The 14,718-nt window shown below is 40.0% G+C and overlaps 1 protein-coding gene across 8 annotated transcripts in view; it reads left to right on the top strand.

Annotated features, from left to right (window-relative positions):
• The first annotated feature begins 1,056 nt into the window (after positions 1-1,056).
• TANK (TRAF family member associated NFKB activator) overlaps positions 1,057-14,718 on the top strand; it is a 41,670-nt gene continuing 28,008 nt past the window's right edge. For 2 of the 8 annotated variants that reach the window (XM_087949866.1, XM_026674540.2), the window contains exons 1-2: positions 1,057-1,093; positions 13,899-14,057. In XM_087949866.1, coding sequence (XP_087805992.1) covers positions 13,959-14,057 — 99 coding nt within the window. In that variant the 5' untranslated portion in view covers positions 1,057-1,093; positions 13,899-13,958. Of the gene's footprint in view, positions 1,105-1,311; positions 1,399-1,677; positions 1,801-4,306; positions 4,430-13,898; positions 14,058-14,718 lie in introns of those variants that run through there. The other 6 variants (XM_087949865.1, XM_026674539.2, XM_087949862.1 and 3 more) reach the window with 5 other exon arrangements.

Below are 14,718 nucleotides of genomic sequence, written 5' to 3'. Positions count from 1 at the left end.
ACTGTTCCAGGGTAGCAGAGATAACAGAAACATCTACCCATTGTCTGCTATCCGGTACTCATCCAGATTTTTATAGCCTAGATAGGATAGGTGGAGCAAATAAGTCAGGATAAGCAACATCTTCTACATATGCATGGTTCTTAGATGTCCATTACGGTGAGCACTTCACTGCAACTTACTTTAGAAATTAGTAACTAAGGTACTGCTTGATTCACATACTTGGATCACTGCCTCCTGCTGTTCTTTGGATATGGAACAGGGTTACACTAGGCTCTTCCAAGCCGGATGATAAAGTGGCCTCTGTTCAACTAAAATACTGGACTTTTCCCGAATACATTGTGTTGCATACAATGATGTTATAATGCTGTGCTTTCTTACAGGGTGCTTTTCTGATTGCTTGATATTGATATTATTGATATAATATTGATACTGATAATCAATATTGATATTGCCTAGGGAAAGAGTGGAGGATTTCCGGGTGGTCCCCCGACCTTGTACTCCTAGAGACCGAAGGGGGAATGAACAGTTTCTCTCATAGGAGAAACGGAGAAGGCAGCCGTAAGGAGGAGCGCAGGCCGACGACCTTCCTGTCGTCAGCTTCAACCTCTCGCTAGGCGGTGCAGCGACCGGGACGGAGTCCAGCAACAGCCCAATTCTCCCAGTGGGGTTAGGTGCGGTTGGGCAAGCGGGCAAGCCACGGGCAGAGGTTCTTCCTGCCATTTTTTTTTTTTTTTGTTTCCTTCTCCCGGCGGGGGGACGGGCGGGAAAAGTTTCCCTGCACCGCGCTGCCCAGCCAGAGGCAAGAAGACGGGCGAGGGGAAAGCTGCCAGAAGAAGCCCATCTGCCCTCTTTCTCCGACCAGGACGGTCAGAAAAGAGCCCGTCGGGGAACCAGGGAAGCCAGCGGGGAGGGCGGCAAGGCCGAGATCCGCGTCCCTGCTGGCCCAGCTGCCGAGAGCTGGCAGGGCTTGTACGCGGCGGATCACATGGCGGCGGTGGCGGCGGAGGCTCAGCAGGAAGTTCGCTCTGTTCCTGGGTGACGCGTCGGAGTTTCGGTCTTGCTCCGAGGTGCTCGGAGCACGTAGCTGATCACGGTGGGGGCTTCGTAAGTTTCTTTTTGCCTTTATAAGATATCGCCCGCTAAGCGGCCGAGGCCGCAACTTTTCACCGACGCAATTTTTGTTTTGTTTTTGTTTTTGTTTTGACTGTATTGCTTTGCCTTTTCTCCAAGCCACGTTAACACCCAAGTTCTTTCCTCTCGGTTCCCCCAAAGTTTCTTTCTCTCCCCCCCGCCTCCACTTCTTTGTAGTTTATAGCTAGCAAATCTGCTTCCGTTTTTCTTTCCATTTTAAGCCCTGCCCGGGACTTCTTAGCTTTCGGTGGGCAGTCTCTTCACACAGTAAAAAACACTTTCCCTCTGCGCGTTCTTGAAAGCTGCCTTATTTACTTCTAACCGTGCGGTTGTAAACAAGCTTTCTTTCTGGTCCGTCTCCCCTTGATCCGGTTAGCGAGCGTCTCCCGGTTTGAGGTGTTGGGCGGAAAAAGATGCAGCTTAAGCTGCGTCCTGCATTTTCCTGGGCCCGTTTTGCCATTGTTGGCCAGGGCCTTTGGGGTCAACAACAAAGGGGTGTGGATTTCCGCGCGTCCTGTCATTCATAAGATTTTTCTCACAAAAAAGCCGAAAGCGCCTAAGGAGGAAAAGTACTCGGAGGCGCGAGTAGGGGAGAGAGGAGGCTGGGTGGCTGCTTTGTCTAAAACCGGTTCTACCTGGAGCAAAGAAATCGCCGGTTCGTTTCCTCTTGTAAGTAACACACAAACACATTAAGGTGTCTCGTAGCCTCTGGGTGTTTACGACCCAATTGCGGAAGGGCCAGGACCGGAGAAAAGTTCCTGTTCCGGAATCCTTGAACCCAGACCATGAAAGTGTTTTGTTTTGTTTTTAATTGGGAAAGTACACCTCCGAAGAAATAACATTCCAAAGAACGAGTATTTGGGAAAACAGTCTGCTCTTTCTTCCTTGGAAAGGATTGTGACTGGAATAGAAACCCTGAAGGGTGTGAAGCTCCTCCTCCAGTTTTCCTTAATGAAAAGTTTCCATCTTCAAGAGAGGTGGAAATTACCTTACTGAAGACTTCTCATAATCATCCAATGGGCACTATTTCCTGAAAGTAACAGAACTAAGTCTAATTAAGTCAGACTGCTTGTTTAGAGTTAGTGTGTTGTGTGAATCCAGCCATACATTTTGTATACTATTATGTTATATGAGTGCAGTCAATGGAGGGGGGGTTGTTTTTATTTTTTGAGAAGCCATAGCTAAACAAATATGGTTCTGTTAAAATGGTGGGAATTATTTTTTTAATCGCATGCATAGGTTTTAACTAAAAGAGCTAGGTTCACATCTCTGTATTCTTGTGCACATTAATTTAGAAGAAAACTCCTTAAGTGATGGGAATCCATTTTAGTTAGATTCATGTCAAAAGCAGGGTAAAATATGCTCTGATTGCTTTCTGAATGTGATATACAAGAGTACCTTTCCCCCCTCTCTTTGGCTTCAAGACCATTAGTCCGCTCCTCAAGATGCAAATGATTTTAGATTTCCTTCTAAAGTCTCCAATCAACTTACTTTTTTTAATGTATGTATGGTGCCTTCCAGGTAGTATTGATTTCTGGCAATTGTCTGTACAAATTTCTGCAGTTTTCATGACAAGATTTTGGAATGGTTTGCCTACCGCAATCAGGTCGATCACATTTTGGGCGCTTGAAAAGAGGCCCACATTTAGGGCTGTTTGCTGCATCCCTTGGTCATGTGATCATGATTTATGAGCAGCACGGCCTACACCTATATCCATAATTCCAGTATGATGTACATACTGACAAATCATAAATTATGTTATTTGAAAAAAGTCCCATTTCTTTCTCCAGATCTGGAATTAGAAAAAAGATAGGGCTGAAAGGTTGCCAATACAGAGTTTTGTTCAGTAGATCTCATTGTGCCCAGAGAGAGGAATATCTGCCTCTACCTAGGATCTAGGATCAAGCTCACAGGCTCTTGATTGTGAGGCAAGATCTCCACCGCTAGGTCACCACACCACTTTCAACCAATATATATTTGCTGAACATATCTGCTGAATATAACTCCACATTGGTGACAGGAAGGGCATCCGGCCATTAAACACTGCTAGCTCCATTCAGTTGCCCAGATTCCACCTCGCAAGGGTTTATGGGGTAATTAAAAGATGATGATAGGGCTGAAAGGTACTGACAGAATTCGCATATCATTCTCAGCTATAATCAAGGATGCTTAGTTTCAGATTAGTATATATTATGTGCTTGTTCAGCTGCCATTTTAAGCAAGCTAAGCTTTAGTTGAATCCAGCCCAATTCAATATGTATCCTCCAAAAAATGGTCATTGAAAGTATGTTTAAACAGTTAAACCACTTAATCATTTGTCATAATAATGCTGAAATGGCTGAAAACTCCATAGAGGAGGAGTTAAAAAAATTATGTGAGATTTTTATTCCATCACTTCAACTACACTGATGAGTAAGGCGTGTATGAGTGTAAAAACCTGCTTGTATTCTGATGCTAGGATTAGGTTCTATCAAAACATGTCAGAATTACTTTCAGCAATGAACAAAAGAGAAGGGCTGTAGCTTGCTTTCCTAATTATAATAATTAGTTTTATGCAAAATTAAAGAATTTCGGTTAAGCGTGATCATATTAGATATTTTTAAAAAGAAATTCATCACACACATACAGGCATGCTAGAAAATAACGTATTTTTAAACAAGGTTTCTATTCTATAATTCCTGCAAAGAAAAAGATGGAATATATTATATGATGTAGAACAAGCTTTAAACTAATTAATACAAGTAGCCTTTATGATTGTCCCCTTAGGAACTACTTCTTGGCAGATTTGGCAGTCACATTGGAAAAAATGGTTAGAATGAAGACTAAATCTGATTTCATTCTCATGTATTTTAATGTCATTATTATCCTCCAGTCTCAATTAACAATTTCACCCTTCAGTCATACAATTTGATAACTGTTGAGGTTATGTGGCAGTTAGTTACATGTTAAGTTTTAGAGGTTTTAGAAGAATAACACTGTTCAGGGAGTTTGAGCTATGCATCTCTGTGCTAAGAGATTCTGACTTACTCAGAATCAATTGCGAATTTCATGACTAAATAGAGAATCGGAATCAAGTTCCATGTCCAACACTTGTAGACCGTTTATGTGTATATTGACTGCTTTTAACAGTGATGTTTAATTTGTTTGCTTTTTCTACACCTGCCATTCACCATAGGAGCCTCTGTGGCGCAGTGGTTAGAGTGCAGTGCTGCAAGCTACTTCTGCAGCCAGCTGCCTACAATTTGGCAGTTCAAATCCTACCAGGCTAAAGGTTGACTTAGTCTTCCATTCTTCTGAGGTGGATAAAATGAGGACCCAATTGTTGGGGACAATATGCTCACTCTGTAAACTGCTTAGAGAGGGCTGTAAAGCACTATAAAGCGGTATATAAGTCTAAGTGCTATTGCTATTCTTCTCCCCATACTTCTTTGCATTGGTGTGTTTTTTTTCCTCTGACAGGTTTTGCACCTCAATGAACTACTTTGATTTTCAGATATTATCTTTTCCTCTGGTTCAATGAGCTGGTGAATCCACTGAAATATTTCTCCCTATTGTATGTACTTCTCTTTGGTTGGTGAGGTTTTGGTATGCTGCACATTCCTTATATTCTTTGTTATAAATAAAAATATTTGTATTTTTATGTTATTGTCTTGAACACACACACACACACACACAAAAGCTACTACTAAGCAGCTCAGGAGTAGAGATTCTGACTGGACAAATCTTCCATTTCTTTAAAGAAAGAGAGACATTTTTCTTTGCTGGCCAATGGGACAAGTTACAATTGTGGAGTTTCTTTTCTTTAAAAGAATACTCATGTTTCAAGGGGAAAAAAGGCTGACCCCAGAATGGCAACTCTGCATAGCATATTCCAAAATATTCATTTCTCTCTCACACACACATACACACAAACTTCCAGAAACCCTAACAATTAAATTAAAAGCATTTTCTAAACATTGCCGAACTCTCAAGTGAGGATGCTGAAATTTCATTCAATCTCTTTTGTAGTTTTAGTAGTCTTACTTAATAAAATCATGCAGGTTTTAGTGAACTTGCAAGATTTTGGGCAATTTTCTGGGAATGAGATGACATGTTGATGCTTACAGTCGAAGCATGTTAGAAAGCTGTGACAGTATGGAAAAATCCTTCTCCATATTTCTTTTCCAGGTGATTGAATCTCTGGTTTATGTTGACTTTGATTTTTGTTGCAAGCAATGTACCTATCTTGCAATATAGCATATTTCAAAGATGATTTTTTTTAACAAAAGGGTGTCCTTAAGGATGTTCATAAAATTGTCCTATAATATTAAATAACGTGTTAAAAATGAAATAATGAAAAGCATTATTTTGCAATGTACCCATTACTTTTATATATTTATCTTATCTGTTATAACTGAGAGTGGAGGGGAATATCCTACTTAGGTTTTCAGTAGCTTGTGGTAAGAAGTGCTTCTTTTTATTTCTTCAAGACAACTTGCAATAATTTGCCAAGCAGTACCTAGGTATTTTTAAGATAATTGTGAGGCAACTTCAAAACAGCATTACAGGCATCCATGCAAACAATAAACCATGTTTATCGGTAGATTTCACATTAAACAGCATACTTTAAGTGGACAGATATAACCCAAATAATATTCAGTTCATGGAATGAAACATAAAAATCAGCCACTTTTGTTTCTGTTTAAATTACTGTTTGTACCTTTGAAAGAAGAGTGGATTTTGAGAAATGTTTCACCAGGATCTCACTAAGTCTAATCTGGGTTATTATTTTGAAGAACTGTCTTCCAGTTCTATTTCTGATGGTCTTACCTACTTAAAAAGCTGTACTGGCACAGTTGCCTAGCATTTTCTTTAAAGGAAGCTTCAGTGAAGCAATACATTTAGAAACGAATCCCAGTCTTATTGATTTCATCTCTTTCAGTGACTCTTCAATAACATTTCCTGACCATTCAAGTTAATGCAGCATAGCTACAATATTTCTATTGTTCCCATTATCTGAATACTGTATAGTGATAATTCTACTGGGGTCAAGCAATTAGTGATTAAGAGAAGTGAGTTTTTGTACCTGGTACACAAGGAGGCTTCCTTTTCAACTTTTAATTGTAGTGGATAACTGTTTTGGCACTGCTTCTGATTTTCCTGCATAATGATTTAACTTTAGATGTCTGGAAGTTGAGTCATGGCCACTGGACTTCTTTGCTTTGCTGTTTATCCAAGTAGCTTCTTCCGTCTAGGTCCAGTGGCCATGACTCAACTTCCAAATAACTCTACCTGGATGACTGAGATTCTTCATTGACTTAATTTTAGATGGTTTTCAAAGCAACCTTTCTTAACTGTGGGTACCCTTCAGAGGGGTGGGACTTTTATTTCTGCCATTTATAGCTCACATCATCTTTTGCTGATGCCAGCTGAGAATTATGGAAATTGAACTCCAACACAACCAGAAAGTATCCTGTTTGGAAAAAACTGTTTTAAAGGCTTCCGTTGCCATCTCACACTTGCTTACTAGTCTCCGAGGTCAGTGGGAATAAGTCCCAGGTAACTTTTTTCCCCATTTGATTCATTTGTATTGAATTGCAACTGATATGGCATCTAAACCCAATTTTCCAGCCAAGTTTTAAGTCCCTTACATTAGCTCTTGGATGAGAAGCAGAACATGTTCAAGGAAAAACAAAGGAAGTCCAGTTGCCTCTTGAAAAAGAACCTTTGGGACATTACAACAGGGATTTTAAAACTTTTACAGAATATGGGATCAGTTAGTTAAGAAAAAGGAATCCCAAAATCCTTGATTAAAAAGCTCTAATGTTAGACAATTGAGAATAAAATTAAAGTTTGTTCACTATACATTACCGTGTTTCTCATATAATAAGGCCGGGTCTTATTTTTTTTTGAGCCTCGAAAAAATGGCTAGGCTGTCTTTTCGGGGGCGACTTAATTCCCCCCCCCTTGCATCATCGGGCGGGCAGCGACTGCTTGGATGTTGATCTCGGCGTATCGGGGTCAACGCAGGCAGCACCATATCCGGGTGTGCAACAAAAGTACTTCCTAACGGCAAGCCCCCCCACCATTCCCTCCATTTCGCATGTTTTAATATAGGCCTTAATTTGGGGGGAGGGGCTTAATTTCATTTCATGCCTATAAAACATGCTGGAACTTCCTATTGGGGGAGGCCGTATTGTGGAGAAACAGGGTATTTATGCAAATTTAGGAATTTCACAAACTTGGATGTACCAGTAATTACTGTCCCACAAAGTCTGTCCATTATTCTAAGTCAATGTTTCTCAACCTTGGCAATTTTAAGATGAGTTACTTAAGCACGCTGGCTGGAGAATTATGGAAGTTAAAGGCCACACATCTTAAAGTTGCCATGGTTGAGAAACACTGTTATTTTAAATGGAAAATTAAAGGCTTCAGCATACAAAAATTAAAACTAGAATTACACAATTCTAGTTACACAATAGGAGGCTGATGTTTCAACCAAGCAAATCAAAGTTCAGTAATTGGGATATGATTGCTATTCTTGACGGAAAATGTATGGATGTCCCTGGTTGTGTTTGAGCGTTTGGTTTATCTTTAAATTCTCCCAGAACCTCATCAAGTTCTTGAAGAACCTTAAGGTTCCATGGAAAAGTTTCCAAACCCACTTGGGCATTCTGTGAGCAGGGCTTGAACATTATTTTCAAGGGGGTAGGGGGTAGGCAGATACAACCCTGCACCTTCAGTTTCCTTTCATATAATACAAATTTAACCCATCACACGCATATTGCTTTGAGATTTGTATTTCTAGACAGGTATACAGTTTATTTCCTATGCATATAGAATTTATATTTGGTGCGGTGGCCTAGAGGTGGAGCTCTCGCCTCACAATCAGGAGGCTGTGAGTGTGATCCTAGGTAGCAGCAGATATTTCTCTCTCTGGGCACATTGAGAATATATCTGCTGAATATAACTCCACATTGGTGACAGGAAGGGCATCCGGCCAGTAAACACTCAGCTCCATTCACTTACCCAGACTCCACCCCGCAAGGGATTATGGGGTCGTTAAAAGAAGATGATAGAATGTATATTGGGGAGCTGCCTGTCCTACCAATCATTCTTGGTTTTTTTATCTCTGCATTGGGATCAGTTGTTTCCCTCAAAAAAATGGGATGGCAACATGGAAGCTATGGCCTCTCGTTGTGATGTTTAGGCCCCCTAAATCCTCCCCCTCCTTTATCCCCAATGTTGATTCCTGTGACAAAGTATAAGTTCGGATGCTTTCAAGGAGAAACAATGCCCACAGATTGTGTACAGGTAGTCCTCGACTTATAACCGCAATTGAGCTCAAATTTCTGTTGCTAAGCGAGACAGTTCTAAAAAATGAATTTTGCCCCATTTTACACCTTTTCTTACCTCAGTTGTTAAGTGAATTACTACAGTCGTTCAGTGAATCTGGCTTCTGCATTGACTTTGCTTGTCAGAAGGTCACAAAAGGTTATCCTGGGACACTGCAAGCGTCATAAATTTGAGTCACTTGCCAAGCTTCTGAATTTTGATCATGTGACCATGGGGGTGCTATGATGGTTGTAAGTGTGTATTACGGTCGTAAGTCACTTTTTTCAATGCCAAACCGTCACTAAAAGTCACTAAATAAACTGTGGCAAGTCAAGGATTACCTGTACTATATTTGCACATTCTATAAAAAACATTTTTTCTATATTTCTTCCAAACAGTATATTTTATTCTTCTTTATTTAAAAAAAAAAAAAAAAAGAAGTACCAGTACCTAACCAGGAAGTCCAGCAAAGCAACTACTGTAGTCAAGGGCAAGCATCCGTTTGTCTCCCTAGCTCTAGTCCTGCCTGGTTGAGTGACCTGATGCATTAATTATCAAAAAGATGCTCTCATTCCTATTTTGAAGACACAATATTTGGCAGAACAACGCAAATGTCTTTATAGTCCCCCCACTGTGGTGTGGATGCCAATTTGTGACATTTATCAAACTCTGACACATTTGGCTACGGTTGGGTTGGAAAGCTGAGCAATTGTAGAAACATAACACCATGGTAACAGTTGTCATAAATATAGAATTAATAGTTCCCTAGAGCTCTAATCCTGTACCTTTTTCACAAGGGATTCAATGGGGCTTACTTTTGAGTTAACATGAGCATTGCTGGACCATGAAAAAGAATGGAAAGAGGAGACGTCGGCAGTAAGGTCAATATGCCTTCTCAGTCTTACAAGAGGGAAGAGTTCGTTTTAGCCCAACTAAGCAAAACATTTAACTAGACCTCGGCAAAAATACTGAGTAATTTTTGACCTTTCATTCAGATCCCATTTCTTCAGGATGGTTGCACAATGGATGGAGTCGCCTGGAATTGCTCTTTGGCCTCTTTGAGTTCTATCAAGCATCTATTCGGATAAGCAATTAAAGGCTGGAAACTCAAATCTCATAAGCAACCACTTTCAGCCTACACATTTCAGTAAATTCCTTGAGTTTGGTGACACTTATGAGTTAACTGGCTTGGGAATGCACTATTAGAAATCTGTAAACCATTATGTTGTAGCTAAATTGAATGCAAAGGATCTGAGCAGGAGTAATGGCTCCTTAAAAAAATAGTTTTCCCTCAATGATAAATAGGGAAGCAAAGGAATGCTGGTGCCAAAGTTGACTCTGTTTAAATTAGAAATTTGTCACATTTAATTAATTATGTTCTGGAAGCTGTTCTTGTTTGTTTGGTATGAAATCTGAGGAAAGATAATTGGTTTTGGTTTTTCAACTAGCATTAAATCTGTGGTTAAAGAGAACTGCAACAGTTTGGTCTACACAGGGAATAAGGACTGCTCCAGTCCGTAGTAACCTTCATTACTAGTATTGCATTAGATGGCCTCATATTTTAAAGGAATTATAATGGCAACTTGAATATTTTCCTTACATATTCACACTACATCTTGTATTTGTGTTGTCACATGGTAGCGTGCTGCAAACAGGCTTAGCTAATAGATAAATCTCCTAAATGCTTTGTCCACTGATCATTTAAGTTTAAAATAACACTTTGATTTTTAACTGTTTTTATTCCATTATAGTTTTACTAATAGGGTAATATTAAATGGGAAATTATATTTGACTGCCTTTAGTTAGCAGGTTAAATTGTCTCAAAATTCAGTATTTCGAAAGACAACCCATTGTAATAACAAAGGATTTTATAAGTTGCAAATTACAGATGGCTTCTTGGATAGCCCAGTTTCAATATTTATCAGTCTGTTTATAAGGTACCCTCATTGTAACTTTTAAGGCATATGTAACTTGGATTAAATTAATTTGAAACACTTTTTCATCTCATGAATTTATCTAGATGTTAAGATTTTTTGGAAAACATATTTTGTTCCTCCACTGACTTTTTAAAGTCACACTTAGTGAGAAAATTAAGAAAGACCTTTTTAATAGTTTTTCCCAAGTCTTGAAGTTGTGTCTCCAAGATTGGTCTATTTCTTTCTCCTTTAATAGAAGCATTTCTATTAATTTAAATACTTATTATTGGATTGTTGAAGAGAGTTTTAATCAGGTCATTCTTTTTTATTGATTTTGAATCCTTTTAATTTAATTAAACTGTATAATTATATTCCTCTCTGAATACCATTTTCAAAAGAAAAATAACTTTTTAATAAATAATCTATATATAGATTACTAAGTCTAAACATTAAAGACTGGTGAAGGGCAGTGCACATATGACAATCTGATGCTGGGTTTTTCCTTAGTTTATAACTTCAAGTGTTAACTCTTATTAATCACCATTAGAAAACAAATTGCTGGGCTAGATGGACCTTTTGCTTAAAGAGAAAGGATCTTCCCATTTCCTTTGCGATAAATTCTCTGCTTTTTCCTTTCTCTTGCTCTCTTCCTATAAGGCTTCTAGGAGTAACTTATCACTTCAGCTTTTTAAAAGAAAGGTACGGTGGTGTCCATAAGGTCAGAATGCATATCAAGCCTTTTCATTTTTGTTTTCCAGAAAAGGAATACATGCGCATTTTGGATTCAAACTCTTGCAGGTCTTGCGTCCCTCTGACCTGTAAACCAGGATTTGCTTAATTATGATTTCTTAAATAAACCGCAAATGGCTGTGTTCACACAAACTACTATACCCAAACTGCAACATTTACCTTTATGGCTTAAACCAGCAGTCCCCGATACCCAGGCCGCAGACTGATACCAGTCCAAAGTCTATTAAGAATTGGGCCACAAAAGCAGCAGGTGAATGAGCAAACCTTCATCTGCGCATATGTGGGGTCTGTGTTGCATGTAAAACCTTTCTCACACACACCCCACCCACCCACCCCGTCTGAGGAAAAATTGTTTACTACGAAACTGGTTCCTGGTGCCAGAAAGCTGGAGACCACTGGCTTAAGCAATAAATGATGCCTGCTGATTTTCCAGAAAAAATAGATGATGCTTTCAGCCTTAAATATTTGTGATTGTTCCCAAAATGTGGGCCATGGACTCCTTGGGGGCTGTGGAATTATTAGAGGACATTCATTTATACACCAAACATGCAAAACGAAATGAAAAGCATTCACAAAGATCTTCTATAAATACTATTTGGGACGAGATAAGACAGAAATGCTGGCTGGTCTAATAGGGAGATTGAGAGGAGTAACATTAGGCTGTTTAGCCTGATCCTTCCTTCCTTCCTTCCTCCTGGCCAGCGGCAGTATTTCTGTCCCTCCCAGGATGCCCAGTGTATGCATGGCTGCCCACCATGGTAACGTTCCTGGCATTATTTCTGGTTGCGATGCCTGTAAAGCTGCCCATGGATACTCCCATCCCCTAACAACCTGTCCGGCCCTGGGAGGATGGCAAGCTCAGGAAAAAGAACCTGGAAATAACTTTATCGGTTGTAGGATAAATGTAACAAAATTATAAAAGCCTGCCAAAGCAATTCTCCAACTCAGTTTATGCCTAGCATAATTAAGATGGAGTCACCTTCTTTCTCATGCTATCCCCTATGCTGGACTCAAGAATCTCTTCGGTTATAGCCCATAAGTCCCTCCAGAACGTGCCCAAGCTCATCACTCATTCCATTTCATGGCCCTATAGCCACCATGGGGTCTCCAATTGTTCAGTGTTTTGCTGTTTTTAGCTACTGTACCAGGGCTTCCCAGGCACCCCTTCCATTCCAACCTCTTCTTCTTTCTCCCATCGCCATGGGACATCTCAGCTCTCAGCAATGTACTAGCAGCTTCTTTAAGGCCCGTGGTGGCGAACCTATGGCATGTATGCCACAAGTGGCATCAGAGCCCTCTCTGTGGGCACATGCACCGTTGCTCCAGCTCAGCTCCACCACGCATGCGTAGGTGCCTCCCGCTGAGGCACCTGGTCTTTGGTCCTCTGCTGTGCGGGGGCAGGGCACATGCACATGCAGGGCAAGCACGCAGGCGCGGGGAGCGTGTGCATTTTGGGTATGCGCGCGCGCTTTTGGCACTCGGTGCCAAAAAGATTCGCCATCACTGTTCTAGCCTCTTTTCTCACTGTGAGATGAGAGGCCAAAGTCATATGGCAATAGCATAGGGGTTGCCACGACTCCACCCACTTGATCCCACACTACCAGGATCTCCCCTTCACTCATCTGGAAACTCCCACGATGCATGCGAGCTGATGTTCACCTGAGTGGCCAGTCTCACCTGCATACACCCATCCACCACTTCCTGCTAACTCCTAACAGCAAAACAGGGAGAATGCTATTGCTTCTGTAAGCATGCCCAGAGAGCATCCTTACACAATAAGGAAAAACAGGTTAACAAATAATATAGATGGCTCGTTTGTAGCTTTTTTATTTCTTTCTGGAGGGAAGCAGGGATGATTGAACAAGGGGAGTTTCGACTGTGGGTTGCCAGAAAGCTTGCTTTATAGAACATAGTAATAGCAATAGAACTTAGACTTATATATCGCTTTATAATGCTTTACAGCCCTCTCTAAGCGGTTTACAGAGTCAGCCTATTGCCCCCAACAATCTGGGTCCTCATTTTACCCACCTTGGAAGGATGGAAGACTGAGTTAACCTTGAGCCGCTCAGAATTGAACTCTTGGAGTGAGCTAGCCTGAATAAATACTTGCATCGACATGGGACATGCATTTATAATTTATAGAATCCAAATTCATTTAAAAGCATTATCTATGGTTATTGAATTTAGAATGAAATGTGTTTCATTTCATGCGTTACAGGTAGACCTCGACTTAGTAACTGTTCAAAGTTACTATGGCACTGAAAAAAAGTGGTTTATGACCCTTTTTCACACTTATGACCATTTCAGCATCCCCATGGTCATGTGATTTATTCTGCTGCTTGACAACTGACTCACATTTATGATGGGTGCAATGTCTCTTTTGCAACCTTCTGACAAGCAAAGTCCATGGGGAAGCCAGATTCACTTAACAACCATGTTACTAACTTAACAACTGCAGGGATCCATTTTACAGCTATGGCAATAAATGTTCATAAAATGGAACAAAATTCACCTAAAACTGTTTCATTCAGCAAAATAAATTTTGTGACTCAGTTGTGGTCATAAGTCGAGGACTACTTGTATCTGGAGTATCAATGCATCAATATTAAAAAAAGAGATTCTCAAAAATGGGGAGGGGAACAACCCTTGTCCTAGGAAAATAATTCCTAGTAGTGTCGGATGGGGTTTCACCACATCGGTTCATTAATTTGCTCCTTTCTCTGGACAAATGTGAAGAAACAGCAAAAATAATCTACAATAACCAATATTTTTCCTTTTATTTTAAAGTAATTTAACCAGATCTGCTGCATTCATAATCTCTTCAGTGATGAAATATTGCTGGGAAGTATGGATAAAAATATTGCAGAGCAGCTTAATAAGACATACGAAGTGTTTCGACAGGCGTGTATGGAGAGAGATTTTGCTAGAAAAGAACTGAAGCAAAAGGTACGTTATGTTTTTAGTATCTAACCCTACAAGTTAAGATTTCCTTTACAGTTGTTTCTTTAAAAAAAAGGGGGGGGGAGGACTCAGATTTCCCACACAACAGAAATATTGTGTAGTTCAATAATGCTATGTTAATTATCTGCCAAAATCATGCAATCAGGGGTATGAAGCTGTGCCACGATAAAGATATTGTTTGTCTGTTTATGAAATTGAATTTTGTATCCATCAAGGATAGTTTGCCTTTCTCTTTTAACTCTTAGGCAGTTTTAACATGTACCACCAGTTGCCTCTAGGACTGCCTTTGTCAAAGGATGCTGTGCTTGCAAGGAGGGAGATAGTCAGGAGGTTGACAGTAGGGAAAGAAGTCTCCCACATTTGCATGAGGAAACAGCATGTGAAATGTTTTTTCCCCCCTGGTGCTTTGTATTACAGAAGATACAGATGAAATGAACTATAAAGTAGCTTTCAATTTTAAAATATAGTCTAGTGTGCTTGTTTCTCAACCAATTTCAATCCATGACACAATATTGAATATAGAACAGTACTGCACCCACAATTCATATAGTTTTAATAAAAATAGTTTGAAGGAACTTAAAAAAAAGAGACACTGTATGCCCGCCTAATACGAAACTTCAGAAGAGAGCTTAGAGGATAAGAGGAA

Source organism: Notechis scutatus, chromosome 1, assembly GCF_049901735.1.
Source record: "Notechis scutatus isolate UNSWTSFEM ecotype Mainland chromosome 1, rNotScu1.2, whole genome shotgun sequence".
Classification (NCBI taxonomy): Eukaryota; Metazoa; Chordata; class Lepidosauria; order Squamata; family Elapidae; genus Notechis; species Notechis scutatus.
Note: the sequence above shows the minus strand (reverse complement) of the source record. Positions and strands in the feature narration are given on the sequence as shown.